Source organism: Trachemys scripta, chromosome 4, assembly GCF_013100865.1.
Source record: "Trachemys scripta elegans isolate TJP31775 chromosome 4, CAS_Tse_1.0, whole genome shotgun sequence".
Taxonomy (NCBI): Eukaryota; Metazoa; Chordata; order Testudines; family Emydidae; genus Trachemys; species Trachemys scripta.
Window position 1 is genome coordinate 24,130,997 of NC_048301.1, and position 17,711 is coordinate 24,148,707.

Consider the following 17,711-nt stretch of genomic DNA (forward strand, 5'->3'; position numbering starts at 1 on the left):
AACCGATCTAACCCCCGTGTAGACAGCGCTATGTTGATGGGAGAATTCTCCTGTCAACCTAGCTACTGCCTCCCAGGGAGGTGAAGTAACTACGTGGACAGGAGAAGTCCTCCTGTGGGCATAGGAAGCATTGTCACTGAAGTGCCACAGCAGCGGAGCTGCCGCTGCTATGTTTTAAATGTAGATAAGCCCTAAGTGCTCATTTTATTGGAAGGGTTTCCCTGTAAGGCTTACAAGGCCCACGACCGTCACCAGGTTGTGTCTGTATGACTTGTAGATGATCTGTTATTTAATCTTTTGTTCTCAACTTCATCACTGAAAACCACATTATGTTAAGGGCCCAATTCTGTTAGGTACTGAGCCTCTTTAACTTCCTTCGTTTGGCCTGGCACCTTGTGGGTCAGGCCCGTTGTGATTAGCAATTGCATTAAGGGCCAGATCCGCAGCTGGTATAAATCAGTGCAGCTCCCATAACAGAAGTGTATGCAGATACAAGCCAACGGGAGATCTGACTATTAGGAACCAAGGTCCATATCCCCAAAGGTATTTAGGGGCCTAACTCTCATTGATTTCAGTGTGTGAGAGAATCTAGGCCCAAACAACTAGATTCACCGTTCTGTCTTTATGCTGATCAGACAAGAAAATTCACATACACCTTTTATTGCTCAAAAGAGATTTTAAAACAAAAACTATTTGTGGATGTTCTGTTAGTAAATCCCCCTTACTCAGAGCTAAGATAATGAACCCAGATTCCAATGGTAAAATGTTTCACTGGATTAAGGAGACGATCAACAGTGCTAATAATTAGATTTAATACCTGTAGAATTCTGCTGCTGGCTAGGGCCTCGTGTGACTGGTGAAGGCGAGGTGCTAGCATCTTCCTAAAAAAGAAAAATAAGATATTTCCTAAATTTTGACTCAACATTTTTCAAGTGAACAGTCACTGACGGATGTGATGGACTGTGTTCTCTGTTCATCCACAGCACAGGCAGTGTCAGTGCAAGCTTCTTGCCCATGTGCCTCAACCCTGACGTGAGGAGACCACCTCGAAGGTGAGATGGTAGGTCACTCCCAAGTTCATTTAAACTCTGGTCGCTCCACTAAAACCAGCAAAGAGGAACATTCGGATGGGTGGTGTTTTCTTTTTAATGGGAACACTTTTCTACTAGGAACTCAACTGAAGTCCACCAATTCAGGTCACTGAACAGAGGGCAAACGGTAACAATATCCCATCCCTACCTACCAACTAGGGCTGGACTCATGCTCGTGACTGAAAAGTGTTGGCTGCCGTTGCCCATTCTTTGAGCTAATCAATCCCCAAGTTCAGAAACTGTCTATACTGCTGGAGAAATACAGGACCAGATTCTGGTCTGTTATCCCCATATAATTCCACTGATTTCAGCTGGATTGCACAGGAGTAAGTGACAACAGGATTTAGACCAATCTCTCCACTAATGATGGTAGTAGCAGTTTCAGTTTATTGAGCTATCCTAACTAGGACATTAAATATTTCTTCATAGAAATTGGGCTGACGTCACTGGGGTTTACATAAGGGTAACAAAGAGCAGAATCCAGACTAATGTATTTGACCTGTAAATATTGTTTAAGAGTAGGGTGACCAGACATCCCGATATTATCGGGACAGTCCCGATTTTAGGGGACTTGTCCCGCGTCCCGACCTTAAATTGGTTGGGACGTCTGGTCACCCTATATGAGGGGGACGGCGGCAAGCCGGCGCCACTCACCTTCCCTCCCTGGGCCCTGGGGCAGCGCGCAGTGAGCTCCTGGCGCAGCGGCGCCAGCCCGCGGCGGCGCCAGCCCACGGGGCCACCCGCCTGGCTGGCAGGAGTCTGCAGAGCACAGCTCTGCCCCTGCCCCGGCACACAGAGAGGCAGCGAGGAGGTCTCGCTCCCCTGCGTGCCGCAGCGGGGCGGGGCCTGTAGACTCTGGCAGCAGGCAGCCCCTGCCCCCCCCCCCTCGACCCGACCCTAGGAAGGGGCCAGAGGGACTGGGAGGGACCTGCCTGCTGGATGCTTCCTGGGAGCCATTCCAGGTAAGCACTGCTGGGCTCACCTGGCCCCCTGGCAGGTCCCTCTAGGGGGCTCCGCTCAGACCCACTGCCCTCAGGCCCCACCCTGACCCTGTTCCCTCAGCCTCCCCCACAGTGTCCCCCACCCTCAATCCACTGTCCTTAGTCCCTGCCCCTGTTCCAACAGCCTCCCCCACAGTCCCTCCCGCCCCCACCCCCGATCATCTCGCCCTGCATGGATGTGGAAATCTGTCCCGGATTCCAGGCTGTCGTTAGCCCCTGGGGCAAAAGATCAGCAGAGGTTTCCAAAGGGAAGTTTGCAGCCTTTGCTCAGACCCAAACATTTTCACTTAAAAAAAAAATAAATAAATACCCAAACCCATCCTGACACCCATCTGCTCTGTCCAGATTTGCTGTTATCCCTGTTGAGGCCAAAGTGGTTTGAAAAATTAAAAATCCTTGACACCATTGTGTTGCCTTCCCCTGTGTTGCTCGTTAATCTGATGGACCTGCCGATAATGAATAAAGATGAATGCCCTGGGAGCAATGTGTCAGGCAGACAGTTTGTGAGTAGGAAGGTGAATGCTGAAGCCCTCACAAAATGCAGAGGCTTTTCTTAACCTGAGAACTGAAAAAGAGCCAGATACCCTGCATGGGTTTGAAAGTGACAAGAGCCTAGCGACTGACCAGAGCAGCATCAGGTTTGAAGTGACGAGAGGGGTCTGTGTCATGAAGTCTGCATTTCCATTGGGGACTCTTCCATTGCCAGGACAGCGCTGGCGCAGGTCTGCCGCCTGGCACAGCAATGCTGAGAGGTGCCAGTGTAGACCCGACCCACTGCCCTCAGCCCCCACCCTCACCCTGTTCCCTCAGCCTCCCCCGCAGTTCCCCCTGTACCTCCCACCCCGAACCCACTGCCCTCAGTCCCTGCCCTACCCCAAATCTCTTCTTCAGCCTTTCCCATCATCCCACCCCCATCACTCCCCCTGCTGTCCCACCCCCTCAACTTCCCCCCATTCCAGTCCTGCTCCCCTGTCTCATCTCCTCCAGACCCTGTCCCTCTCCCCAACCCCCCCGACCCTCCCCAGCCCAGCTCTATTGTCTCCCCCGCCTCGCCCCACTCTACACAGCTCTCTACCCTGTTCCATTCATGCTCCCCTCAGCCCCTATCCTACTCCCACCATCCCAGTCCTGTCCCATCTCCCTCAGCCCCCCCCCCCCCCCCCCCCCCAGCCCCAGTCCTGTCCCTCTCAGTTCCTCCCCCCTGCTTCCCCTGGTCCATCCCCACACACCCACCGACTTCCTCGACCTCCCTCCCCCCAATCCCACTGCCTGGACTCACCCCCGTCCCACTCAGGACATGCAGGAAAAAGAAGCAATGGGCTTATATTGTAGCAAGGGAGATTTAGGTTAGACATTAGGAAAAACTTCCTAACTGTAGCACTGGACAAATTACCTAGAGAGGTTATGGAATAGCACTCATTGGAGATTTTTAAGAGGTTAGACAAACACCTGTCAAGGATGGTCTAGTGTTATTACTCAGTCCTGCCTCAGTGCAGGGGTTTGACTAGATGACCTGTTGTTGTCCCTTCCAGTCCTATATTGCTGTGATTCACACTGAATTGCCTTGTGCCCTGTCTAGTAGTAGTGGCACACAGTTCTCTGACATGCAGGTTTATAAAATTGTAGTTAATATACAGTTTAGAGCATAGCAGTTTTAAAGCTCTGCATGTTCAGACCAACTGAGCTGAAAATTGTGATCTATAGTATTCAAAACTATTAAGATGTGGGCTGAAATAAAATCAGCATGAATTGCTCAACAATATCAATGGAATCAGCATTGTGCTGCTATATATTGTAAAACATTACAGTGAAATCTTGCAAGTATTACATAGCACGCCGCCTGGCCCAAGTGGTAACTAAGCATAACATCTTCCTGTTTCAACATTCGTAACTTGTATCCCAGAGCTCCTAAAAGTTGTTTTTTTTCAAACACTGAATACTGCTAAGTTATGAGTTTTAACAGGTTTTTTTTTCTTTTAAACCACAGCACTGAATGTTATTCTAAAATTGTTTTCCAAATATTCTTAAACTCCCAGTTTATCCCCTGCTGATGTTCATTGTGAAAAGTATCACAGGTCTAATAATAATATTTGGCACTTTTGTAATTCACTGTCCAACATGTGTTTTGTGCCCTCCTCTGTGGATTTTTAGAGGATAATTGTATAGCTACCAGCTAAGGGAGTTATATCTTGAACTCAAGTAGTAGAAGCTCATGCTTTTAAGTCTGGATGGCTCAGGTTCAATCTTTGGTGACTAGCTATGATGGAGGTTGCTACACTTATAATCCCCTTAATCAGAGGTTCTGAATATGCTTTGTTGTAGGCAGAGCTAGCCTATAGTTAAGCAACCGAAAATTTATAATGGGAAGTGTTGAAATGTTGGGAAGCCTTATAATTTTGGCAGTCTGGAACGAACATCCCATCTGAGGGATGGGGGCGGGGAGAGAGGAGAGTGAGACAGGACCAGGAAACTGGGACAAGGAATCCAGAGCTGTAGTGGGGGGCAGTTGAAATCAGATGAGGAGCTGGGGCGGGTTAGACAGCAATAGGATAGACAGACTGGAGGGGACAGGGAAGGAAGGGTCTTTGACTACTAGAGACCACTCCATTCAGGAGCCTGGGATAGACTCAGGATTCCTGAGTTTCACAGTTCCTCTTCTGTCAGCAGATATCTGTGAAACCCAGTGGCAAAAAAAGTGTCTCATCCCCCTATAGAGCTGATCTATCACATATAGGATGACAACCTACTGCCTCTGCCATCACTCACTCCATTAGCTCAAGTGGCAGAAGTCTGTGCAGTGGATCTAAAGGTTCTCTGGGGCAGTTCAGTTTTGATTTTTACAAAAAAACCTGGGGAAATGCATACAGAAATAGGGTGACCAGATGCCTAAATAGGGGAATCTCAAGCAGGAGTAGAGAGGTTATTTTATCTCTGTATTTGGCACTGGTGCAAGCTCTGCTGGAATACTGTGTCCAGTTCTGGTGTGCACAATTTAAGAAGGATATTGATAAATTGGAGAGTGTTCAGAGAAGAGTCACAAGACTGATTAAAGGATTATAAAACATGCCTTATAGTGATTGACTCAAGGACCTCAATCTATTTAGCTTAACAAAAAGAAGGTTAAGAAGTGGCTTGGTTATAGACTGTAAGTCTCTACATTGGGAACAAATAGTTAATAATGGGCACTTCCGTCTAGCAGAGAAAGGTAGAGCATGAGCCAATGATTGGAAGTTGCAACTAGACAAATTCAGACTGGATATAAGGCATACCTTTTCAATGGTAAGAGTAATTAACGATTAACAATATACTAAGGGTCATGGTGTTTTTCTAAAAGCTTTTTCTAAAAGCTATCCTCTAGGAATTATTTTGGGAACGTTCTATGTCTGTGCTATACAGGCGGTGAGACCAGGTGATCACCGGATCCCTTCTGGCTTTATAATCTCAGAACTAAGTACACCAATTCACATGCAAAATTCTCATTGAATTCAATAGGTGACCTTGCCCTGTGGCTTAAGGTGAGGGCTGCAGCAGGGGCCGTTCAACCCCTCTCGCAGCTTCCTAGGGCCCCCTCTCATGGCTCTGGGCACCTGTGTCTGTCATTGTCGTCCTCTCCCCTCCCCCCGCCCCGCTCGCCCAATGCGTCCTGATATTTCACTCCTGCGATCTGGTCACCCTATTTAAGAGCTTCCTATGACAAAGCACTAAACACGTCAGCTAAAATGAAAAAGCAGTCAGTTAGTTTGAATGGCTGCTGGCTTTGCATTAGGCTTGATAGAAGGTACCAAAACAACAATAAAGGCATTGCAAAGTTGTTATTGTTGCACAATCAATGGGTGAATTCCAGAATCATCACACTAAGGAAGGTCTGTTAAAATGTGACTAAACTAAAGCTCTGAGTGGAATATGAGCTAATGGCAAAGCAGACAGTAGCATTTAACAGCTGAGGGAGAGCAGCATCTGGATAATTGTGCCTTTCATTTCTAGGTAAATGATTCAAACCCAGGCTTCAGGAAAAGCTGTGAGCAGAGTGGATGGCCATAGAGGCAGCCTCAGCCCTGCTCACCTAGCTAGGGGTTACACACAATGGCAGCCTTCATACTCATGGAGTGCAAGCACCCTTAGCACTGCAGTTGCAGCAAGCCTCTCCAAATGGGGTGGGAAGCCCTGGGGCCATGCTCTAAAGAGGAGAGGGGAGCAAGTGGTGCTTTGTCTTGGAGGCTGGTGCTCTCTGAAGCTGTAGTGGCGGTGTGCCTGAGGCATGATGCCTCCGGATTTTCCTGCATTGGCAGCAAGCCTCCACAGCATGGGGCTCTGCCTTCAAGGCACTACAAGGCCATAAGCCAATAACAGTGCCAATGGGCCCAGTCGCCTCAGCAGAAAGGCAAAGGACTGCATGGGAGTGGTGACTGCACTACTCCTGTCCTCCTAGACACGCTGCCTCTAGGGGATGTCTACACTGCCATCAGAGAGGTGACTGCAGCATAGATAGAAATACTGGCTAGCTTTGATCTATCTAACTGAAATAACAATGGCAGTGAACCCACAAGCCTGCCTGGGACCCTGGGTATGTACTCACAGTGCTAGTCCATGCTGCCACGGCTTTTGCTGCTATTGTCATTTGAGCTACCTAGATCAAAGCTAGCTCAGGTATTTCTACACATGCTGAAGTCACCTCTGATTGAAGTGCAGACATACCCTAGGTATGGAGATCAGTGGGGAAGGTCTCCTGGGCTGTAACTGTTCTGTGGATAAACAAAGGACTTCAGTCTACTGGCTGATAACGCGGCTCCTTTCACAAGCACCAAGTTCACTTTAAAATGCAATCAAAACTGAAGGTCTCATTTAATCTTTTAGAGGACAACTAAAACATCCAGCACACGGACAGAACAGTTAAAACAGAAATGCACTGAAACTACTAGCCCCTTCATGAGCCCAAATTTCATGTTGTTTGATCTACCAAACTGAAACAAGTGGACACTTGATGGTATAGAATGCATTTACAAAGATATGTTACAGCTTTTGAACAGCTCTGTGGCTAAACTACTGTCCCCCTCCCCATTAGAAACCGGCTTTAAATGTAATCTGTCATCTGCAGCGAGCTGATTTTTGCTTTACAGGGGGGTTAAAGTAATCTACTTTCCAAAGCCATCGTTTATGATGGATGACACAGGCCAGTTCAGCTGATGTCTGCTGCCCAGGGATGCAACAAGCTTGAACTAAAATATATGGAACAGATCTGAGATGAGATGCTAATAGGATTTACCACACGAGGGGCTTTTCCTTTTGGGTGGCACAAATATTCTCGAGGGATAAAAATGAGGGGCAGCCTCTTCAACCTTAAAAACACCACTGTGAGCACAGTGCAAAGAGGCAACCTCTGATGTGGTTTAGACATATCTGTTCTGTGAATAAATAAGAAGGGATTCTTGTTTCTAAGTAGACTGGTGCAGCTGAATTTAGCTTGGGTTTGGTTGAATGTACGAACATTTGCTAGTCATTTTATTGTGTGCGCAGTGGGCAAGTATAGTGCTTCCAGTCTTCAAGCGATTGCAACTTATCAGCTAGTTTGGGAGACCCCTTTTTGTTTCACAGACACACAATACTGGTGAACGTTTCACTTACGTTTTGGCTTTCCTCTTCCTTTTTGTCAGCTGGCTTGTCTGACTGTGACGCTGCTTTCCTCCTTTGCACAGGGGTAAAAAAGTAGGACAAAGTCAACCCTTTAGAAATGCATTTCCTGCACAAGGCTTCAATCGTCATTTGAAAAGACTGATTTGTGCCTTGGTGAGGATTATCTTTTACTGCTGTGGAATTTCTTTAGCAGAAGACTGAACATGTTGGCTGCACAGGATTTGACCAATGGTTAAGAATCCAAACTAGGCCTCTATGAAGCAGGATCTTCAGGCAGGGGATCAATATTTTGAGTCAAGGTACCATTCAGAAGTACAGGGTTGTACAGTATAAAGGAACAGGGGTAAGGAAAATAGACATGGCATTGAGCAACTAAGAGACAATTTCTTGCGAAGTGTAGGGCTGCTTCTATAATAAAAAAAACTGGCACATAGGCTACTAAGGTGGATGTTCTAATACTGGGCCAGATTATTTCCCCCATAAAATCCATATGCCGAGCGCACTCTTCATGTACAGAACTCGCTCGTTCTGCCGCCCCCACCCCTGACCCAGAGAGCGCAATCTGTAGGCCTGAGGATCTGCACATGGGCATGGAGATGTGGGGCTGGGAGAAATGCACATTAACCCCTCCACACACACACTCCCCACCAGCCTCAAAGGGCATCCACAGAGCAGATAGTGCAGCCTGGGGACACGTTTACATTTCTGATGTGCCACAATCTCCATTGAGTGTGGACTCCAAGGTAGCAGGGGGTGAGGGAAAGCTCTGGCTGCCTGGAAGCCAGGAGGGGGCCAGAGCCAGTACTCGGGCCTGGGCTTTCACATGGATAGCCCTGTGCCTCTGGTGGATCCTGGGAGATTCTGAATGCCCCAAAGCCAATCCAAAGGCTGTAAAACTGCTGAGCCCTCAGGTTCATGGCACTTGTAGCATTCAGGGGGGTTTGAGAAAGTTAAATGAAGAATATTTGAGCTGAGACCAAGATTCCGTATTCCTTTGTCAGCCTGAGACAGGCTAAAGCATCGCTCTCTGCGTGGCTCAACATGGAAACAAGTTACAAACCGCTGTGATTTATAAGCAGGCTTGGAAGGATTCAATTTTTATTGGTAAATTTGGGTAAACATCAATTTCAATGTACACAAAAACCGCTGAAAACGTATGTCCACGCAGAATAATCTAAATGTACAGATAGGCAAAGTAAGAAAAAATGCTGCTTGGGAAGTTATTAGAGGTTAATTTAAGGCTATTTACTTTGTATATTTTGACATGTGATGTTGACAGCTTGTGATTTAAGGCCTTGGCTACACTGGCGCTGTACAGTGCTGCAACTTGCTGCGCTCAGGGGTGTGAAAACACACCCTCTGAGCGCAGCGAGTGCAGCGCTGTAAAGCGCCAGTGTAATCAGTGCCTGCAGCGCTGCACGCTCCCTCGCAGCGCTGTAAGCGATTCCCCTCGGAGAGGTGGAGTACTTGCAACGCTGCGAGACAGTGGGAGAAGGTGGTTCTTGAAGGCCTGTGGCTAGTCTCCTGCTCTTGCCCTCAGGACATAGACTAGCACTTACATAGCTGGACTCCAAGGGGCTGGAATCGAGGGAGTCACGGCCCTTCCTCCTGGCTAGTAGTGTCAGCACAAGAGGAATTCTGGCTGAACCAGCCAGTGTCCAGGACCGGCTCCAGGGTTTTGGCCGCCCCAAGCAGTCAAAACAAAACAAAACAAAAAACAAAAACAAAAAAAGAAAAAAGCCGCAATTGCGATCTGCAGCGGCAATTCGGCGGGAGGTCCTTCAGTCCCAGGCGGAGTGAGGGGCCGTCCGCCGAATTGCCGCTGAATATCTGGACGTGCCGCCCCTCTCCGGAGCGGCCGCCCCAAGCACCTGCTTGAGAAGCTGGTGCCTGGAGCCGGCCCTGACAGTGTCTCTGGGAGTTCTTGCTGTTTAGGAGTTCACCAGCTCTCTCTAGAGAGAGGCTTACAAACCACAATGTAGCTCAGAAGAAAGCAAGTATTGTTCAGTTTCTACTCTCTTTTTCTTTTTAGTACATTAGTCACAATGATAATGTGATTCCTGAGGAGTGGGAGCATGCACATTCGATTCTCAAGCTCTGCTTAATGTCTAAAAAGCACTAGAGAAAACATACCACATTTCTATCCTCTGCAAAGCTCAGAGCCAAGGTCAGGGGAAGTGTGGATTGTTGGCAGTTTTCATTTATTCATCCGCATAATTCCTCGCACTTACATAGTGCTTTACATTTCCAAAGTGCTGTGCAAACATCATCTAATTAATCCTAACAAAAACACCCACTCTACTGTTCATACCGTTTTTTATATCAGTTTAACTCTATTGTCATGAACAGAGTCACTCCTGATTTGTACCAGCGTAACTGAAAGCAAACTCAGGTCCACTGCCTCTTCAAAGCATAACTCACACACTATGAATTGACAGTCTAGGTGCATCTGGGATCTTCCTTTTCCCTTATTCTTTACCCCTCACCTCCTTTTACAAGTGTTCACCCTTTTCACTGGGGCACAAACTTCATGACTGCCCTGTTATGTGGCCAGCAGTAGTGAGCCCAAGATGTCTTCATGTGCAACTCAATTTAATGGACTGTTGCAGTGTTCTTGTTGCCCTGTTGGTCCCACAATATTAGAAAGACAAGGCGAGTTATTCACTCTCTCAGAAAAAACTATAAAAAGACAAAAACACCATACTACTGGTGTGTGAACACTTTTCACAAAGTGATCACTCCACATCTGATCTCTCAGTCCTCAAAGGAAACCTGAAAATCACTTTGCTAGACACTAAAACTTCTGGATTTAATAAAGACACTGGATTTATGGTTTATCACAATAATCTGTAACCCGCTTTTTGTCCTATAACTGCAGAGGTGTTAACTATCCACTTCACACTGAATGGTCTCTTACAATATGCGTTAACTACTTATGCTAAACAATCTATTCCACCCTGTTTAGCTGTGACACTCTGGGTATCTCTACACTGCAATTAAACACCAGTGGCTGGCTTATGTCTGCTGAGTTGGGCTAAGGCTTCGGGGGTGGGCTATTAAACTGCTGTGTAGACATCCGGGCTCAGGCAGGATCCCAGAGCCTGGACTTCAGCCCGAGCCCCCACACTGCAGTTTTATAGTCACGTGATCCCAAGTCCTGTGACATGGGCCAGCTGCGGGTGTTTAATTGCAGTGTAGACATACCCACAGAGCACCTTTCCCAGACCCAAAGAAGAGCTCTCAATAAGTTTGAAAGCTTCTCTCTTTCACCAACAGAATCGGGGTCAATACAAGATATTACCTACCCACCTTGCCTCTTTGATGGACTGTGTGAGCTCTATGGGAAGGTTGTATTGTGTGAATGCTACCTGGCAGCTGTAGGAAAATCCACCTCATCTGGAGCATAGAATCAGAAAGATTCAGGGATGTTTGATTTCCTACTTTAGATTATTAGGTGCAATGCAACGCCACATGCCACATGGACCTTGGCTGTGATGACTGTAATCCATCAAATACTCCTCCACCTCCAGAAGCCACTTCATTAGATTTTTCTTCCACTAAACTGGCAGCATTTTTATTTAGTTTCTGACTCGGAGGCCAGCAACATCCACTCCACAGAAGGAAAATAAAACCCCACACAACTCTCAAAACCAAATTCCAAACCCCTTAGCAACTGAATAGGAAAGATCTGTGAAGGGATTTTCCTTCTTACTGTTGGCAGGAAAAGCCTCAGAGATTTCAAAAACAGAGGTGGTCCATGTAAATCCCGAAAAACCATGAAACTAAGATCTACCATGATGTGTGGCTGGTGTGTATGTGTATTGGAGGTGGGGGCCGGGGTCAAGGAAGTGTTTATATAGTTTTAGTAGATTAATAACTTTACTGTATTTGATATCTCCAGGGAATTACCATAGGCGCTGACTCCATGGGTGCTCCAGGGCTTACACACCCGCTGAAAAAAAATAGGGGGTGCTCAGCACCTGCAGGGACAGATTAATCTTTTGTGGGCCCTGACCCCTGCTCCGAAGCCCCACCCCTGCTTGGCCTCTTCCCCACCGAGGACCCACCCACGCTCGGCCCCACCCACCACTCGCATGGGGAAGGGGGAGTGGGGAAAGCAGCAGAAAGCAGCACCCACTGGCAAAAACGAAAGTCAGTGCCTGGGGAAATGACAATTCCAGTGGTCAGAGGTCTTGGATCTTCTAGATCCTTCTGTGGACCAATGCCAAGAAAAGCACTGTTGGGGTGATGGGCTGATGTTAGATTTAAGTTCTGGTATATTGCAAAAAAATTAATGGGGCTAGAAATGATAGTGGTTTGTGAGACAGCACTTCATTCTCCTTTGTTTCCACTTCAGTTCTGAAATGATTATAGCAGCTGCTATCATAGGAATCACTAAGTCTAGAAAGCAATGCTTTATATCACCTGAAACCTAGCTTCTCAGATACTGTGCCTACCCTGGATACATTCCATCGTTAGCGTGCAGACCTACACTGAAAAATGGGGATTCTGTTGGTCTCTCAATGACTTTCTTTTTTAAAATGAACTCACACGATACAAAAGATTTTTTTTTGACTGCCAGCCCTGCAAACACAACCTGCAAAACAGGAGTCAAGTTCTCCTGACACCTCGTACATCATCACCAGTAACAAAGTTCTGCAGGTCACAGAAAGTTCTCACTCACACCTGTGTAACTGCACTTTGTTCAGATGACATTCTCAGTGGACACCTGTGCAGTCTTACTGCCTTCAATGGGTTTGCACAGGTGGAATTTAGTAAACAATTCTTCTGATGACTCCCATGGGAGAACTGAACCTGTGGCTCACTCAGTCTTAGCTGTGTTGGTTGTGCAGTGCTAACAGGAGTAAAATGTAGGGAAAGCTTATTTTTGTCACTGGAGTGAGCACATATGACTCAGCATACACCAAAGGTCCAGATCTGTTGGCAAAAATAGATGCCGCACTTAATTAGCCTCTTAGATTAGAGCCACACATTAAAGATGTACATTTTGGGAGGCTTAATACTTCCAAGCATAAGAGAGGGAGTCTTTCCTTAACATCTGGAGTCTGTCTATCCATCTGTTCTGGTTATTTATACAGCACTAGTCACTGGGCCTGATTACAACTTCTAATATAACAGTTTTACTCTTCATTCTTTATTTACACCAGCACAAAGTGAGCTCAGAATCTGACCCACTGAATCCCGTGATTAACTATTTGAATTCAAATGAACCAGAGATAATTGTATATTTGGCATTTTATATTATTAATAACCAGTTTTACAGGACTGTACATTTACATGGTGCTTTACAACTGCCTGTCTTGTGTGCGTAGAACTCTGGTTGAAACCAATAGGAGATGGAGAGCTGTCTGGACTAATTGAATAAGAAACATTTTCTGCCCCAGAGAACATTATTTAGCCATTTCAAATCTGTTTGCTTTGTAATAGTGGATCTGTTCCTATTTATTCCTCTCCTCCTCTTCCTGCATTTTTACTCTTTCCCCGTTTGCACTTTGTAAAACAATAAAAAAATCCTTTAAGATAAACTCAAAAGCATCTCTGACACTTGTGAGCTACAGGCTGATAAAATGAACATTATAATGGAAGGGGAGGAGGGGGAGAAAAAGCAAAGAAGGGAATCAGAATGATGTGATTTTTAAGGGGTGATATCTCATGTCCTGCCAAGGAATAGAAACACTTGTGTGGACTTGCCCAAAGATATTTAGGACCAATAACATTTCATTGGCACTATAATCAGTAAAAATAATTGTCAACTCCAGGTATTATGTTATTAATAATGGCCAAAGGATAATTCAAAGTTGTAAAGTAGTAGAGAGAATTTTTTAAATCTGTAAAGGATATAATGTTATGAGGCAATTATTTATTGTACAGGTTCTAAGATAGGTGGCAACCTATAGTGAGAGAGGTTTCTAAGGAAAGGGAAAAGGGAGGGCAAAAAAGAATAAACACAATTAAAATTAAAATATAGGCTCTAGTCCTGTAATTGGATCCATGCAGGGGGACCCTTGCACCCATGTGGATCCAACTGCAGGTGAGGCCCATAGAGAATATCCTGCTGGCACTTACCGCAAACTAACCTTCTGACTTGCATAGGATTGTAGAGGAGTAACTGAGGGCAGAATTTGCTTATGTCTTCACAGACTTCTGGGTGAGATGTGCTTTGCTGGTTAAACTGGCCTGCACACAGAACTGGGCATCTATTTCCACTCAATCTTGTCTATGTTCTCTATGCAACAGGCAGTACATTTTGATTTCCAGCAGCATAGAGAAGCTGCAGTGACACCAAAAAGTCAGATGAATGCATCCTGTACTGCAGTCACTACCCAGTAAATATTCCTATGTCACTGCTAATAATAGACGTTAATCCCCCTGCACTGCATTGATTTTGGAAAGTTATTCTTTGGGAATCCAGGAGCATGACGCACATGTGCTATGGTGGGACTTATCTGCTTTCAATCCTGTGTAGACTCATCAAGGAATCTGCTTAACCTGGCATCCTAGCTGACTTGATGTATTCGCTGGGTAAGAAGTACAGTGACCTTTTATTTCACTACCTTAAAGGCTACCAATATGCAATCTTGTTATTGCAGTTTTGGATACTTTTTTGGTCCATTCTACTCAATATACCCCACAATAATTATCTTCCTGGGGCTCTGTTAAAACTCATTCCTTTAGAACACAGCAGCTTTGATGTAGATTGTAAACCAGTAAAGGCAGAGAGAAAAATCAGTAACTTCTAAGGCTCTCTCTCCCACAGAATCTGCAGGATCAGCTGGAGCAGTTCAAGCTGGCTTGACACCCTGGCTGGCAATACCCATGCTTTTACTATGTAAAAAAAAATGGGGTCCAGGGAATAGCACCTACACAAGAATAGCAGCGTGGCAGGCTGTTAACCTGATCTCTTGAACTTCCACAATACTATATCCCATGCAGAGTTTTGCCAGTTCCAAAGAGGCATTGGAGCTACCCAATTGCTAGTAGCTACCGAAAGCGTATTGTTCCACAGTCTGCTGGTGCACTTGTTCTAGAGTTTACTTTAGGACAAAGTACAAACCTTTTTGCCAGTAATTTATTCATTTCTTCCATTAGTCCTCCTCCTCCTCCTCCACTACTTGTTCGATTGGCATCGCTCTTAGAGGCCCCACTGGGGCTGGAGCCTCCTGAACCATCTTCTGGCTTAAGACACAAATTGACATTGCAAGTCACCAGAGGAATTTATTGCAAGCACCTGCCCTTTCTGACTAGTTTAGATAATCACTAGGAGCAAAGCACCATAATTGCAGCTTGCAGTCAGAGGCAGAAAGCACAATGGGTCAGAATGGAAGCTAATGTAATTCAGGTCAAACCCAGTGGCTAATTCACATATTAGTGGGGAAACCCACTGTGGATTTAGTAAATGCCTGAGCAAATGATGAAAATGACAACAAAATGATTCTGAATTTCTGGTGAGATTATGCAACCCTTACTCCTCTCAGTGAGCATCTACTCACGCACGGGCTGCACAATCAAGCCTTTATTTGATAAGTCTAGAGTAGTTTTAACTACTGACTGTCATGGTTGATAGCATAATACTAGTGAGTGTTCTACAGGATACATTGGAGAGAAACCAATTATGTCTTAGTCATATGAGAAATTGATGCAGGCACCTGCTAGTTAATCTTCACTGCGTAGTGAGGATCAAGTGTGAATTACTTTAAAAACAAGTCAGGAAAAAAAAATCAACTCGAAAATTTCCTCCTGAAAATTACAAAACCAAACATAGAAATCTGCTTTAAGGACTGTTTCTAATGGACAAGTGGCCACTTTAAAGGCCCAGCCATATTGCACGTGCAGCTCAGGAAAAGGGGGCGGAGCAAAAGAAGCAGCTGCCCTGGGGCCGGCGATTTAAAAGGGCCTGGGGCTCTGGCTGCCACTGCCGTAGCCCCAGGCCCTTTAAATTGCTGCTAGAGCCCTGGGTGGCATGGGTCAGGCAGCGCAGATGGGCTGGCTGGCGGATGCTGACCCCCAGCCCCGCCCTGCCCCTTCTGCCCAAGGCCCCGCCCCTTCCGGGGGAGTGGGGAGGAGCCAGCCCCGTACCAGTAAGAGTTCAATTTTACTTTCACCCCTGTTTCCAGCTCAAATCTTCCTTTTAATAACAGCCTGTACAAGCAACTGACTTTTCACGGTCCATGGAATGGTCACTCAAAACACATTTCACTGGGCTTTGTAGCGAATACTGACTATCCATGAAATAGATTAGCAGAAGGTTAAATAAAACTAGGTCAAGCATTCCTCATTCTCCAGCGAAGGCCAGACTGTGTGAAAACCCCAGTGCCACAATCCTTACCCGTTGTACTCTCCTGAGTTTGGCACCAGCCAGGGCTGCTGCTAGTCCTGACATTGACCCATCGTCAGTGCTACCCCCGTGTCCTCCACCTGCCGGCAGTGGAGGTGGGGGAGGTGGCGCTGCTCCTGTAGGCGGAGGAGGTACTGGCGGGGGTGGCGGAGGTGGGGGCCCACTGGACGAAGCAGGGATTGTGGCAGCAGTGGAAGGATGACCAGGTGGAAGGATGGGACCTGAAACATACAGAAGATTAAATAAAAATAAAGAACATTCTTCCCCATCTCACATACAGCCTGTTCTCTTGTCATTGACAGTTGGGTGAATGAAGGTCTAATGACATACAATCAGAAGAATGATACTTGGTGAGTATGTCAATGGTACAACATCTGCTTTTTAGTTATCATCGGCACCTGTGTCCTTATGCAAAACCCCTGTAACATGTAACCACCACCTATCCCTTCCTCTGGTCAGGCTATTGTTCTGTCTCGACACAGAGTACACTTTCTGGTTTACTGTTGGCAGAGCCGGCTTTAGGAAGTGCGGGGCCCGATTTGAACAGTTTTGACGGGGCCCCGGCAGGGATGACTGAAAAAAAAAAAAAAAACACGTAAAAAAACATGTGGGGCTTGTTCTCACCGGGCGGCACTCGTAGTCTTCGGCGGTTTGTCCTTCACTCGCTCCGGGTCTTTGGTGGCACTGAAGGACCTGCTGCCGAAGTGCTGCTGAAGACCCAGAGCGAGTGAAGGACCCGCCGCTGAAGTGCCGCCGAAGACCCGGAGCGCTGCCGGGTGAGTAAAAATTAAAAAGGAGCCTCTAGCCAGGGAAGGGATTCTCGGCCACTTGCCACCACCCCGGCGGCCCTGCCACTGGGCGCGGGGCCCTCTTAGGCGCAGGGCCCGATTCGGGGGAATTGGTGGAATTGGCCTAAAGCCGGCCCTGACTGTTGGGATCTCTCTTCTTCATTTTAACTTTTCAGATGCAGATAAATAAAATGTTATCAACTAACTCTGTGAACGTCCACTTTTCAGATAAAATCCTGGGCTTTTGCTATACATTTCCATACAACTTCCATTTAATGAAATTTGTGTGGCTAAATCCTATGTCAGTCTTTGAAAATTAAGGGGCAAGTGTTCAATTTTAGCCACGGTGTATTTCAACAGAAGCTACTGCAAGTAGCAGCGTCCTTCAATGGACAGATTAGAATATACTTCTGGTATATTTCTCCTATTTATAACAGAATGAGTATTCCATCAATGGTACGTTACCTAGAATTACTCCACCTCATCAAAGGCTTCTGTTGCTATTCAATTACAAACTCAATTGTGCAACAAACATTAATTTGAAAGAGGCGTTTTTTATTGGTTTAGAGGGAAAATTTAGGAATGATATTCAGACAATACAGCCTGATTTTCTATCTATTTAGTTTTGTTTTTTTAATAACGTCACCCATCATTGTGGTCAGAAATAACCTCTAACATTATGGGCACAACATTACTCCTGCTAATAACTATGCTCACAATGCTGCTCCTGCAACAAACTGTGGGTGTTATTAGCAGCATGTCAGCTATTTCCCTACCTGTTTGGGCCCACAGATGAGATAGCTGGCAATTCATTGCGAGCACAGTGAATTATAGGTGCAAATCT

General features: G+C 46.1%; 1 protein-coding gene across 1 annotated transcript in view; it reads right to left on the reverse strand.

Moving 5' to 3' along the window:
- EVL (Enah/Vasp-like) overlaps window positions 1-17,711 on the reverse strand; it is a gene marked incomplete in the record, with an annotated part of 200,298 nt that overhangs the window by 9,976 nt on the left and 172,611 nt on the right. The window contains 4 exon segments of the mRNA XM_034767990.1: window positions 818-881; window positions 7,715-7,775; window positions 14,799-14,920; window positions 16,071-16,300. Of these exon segments, the coding sequence (XP_034623881.1) occupies window positions 818-881; window positions 7,715-7,775; window positions 14,799-14,920; window positions 16,071-16,300 (477 nt within the window).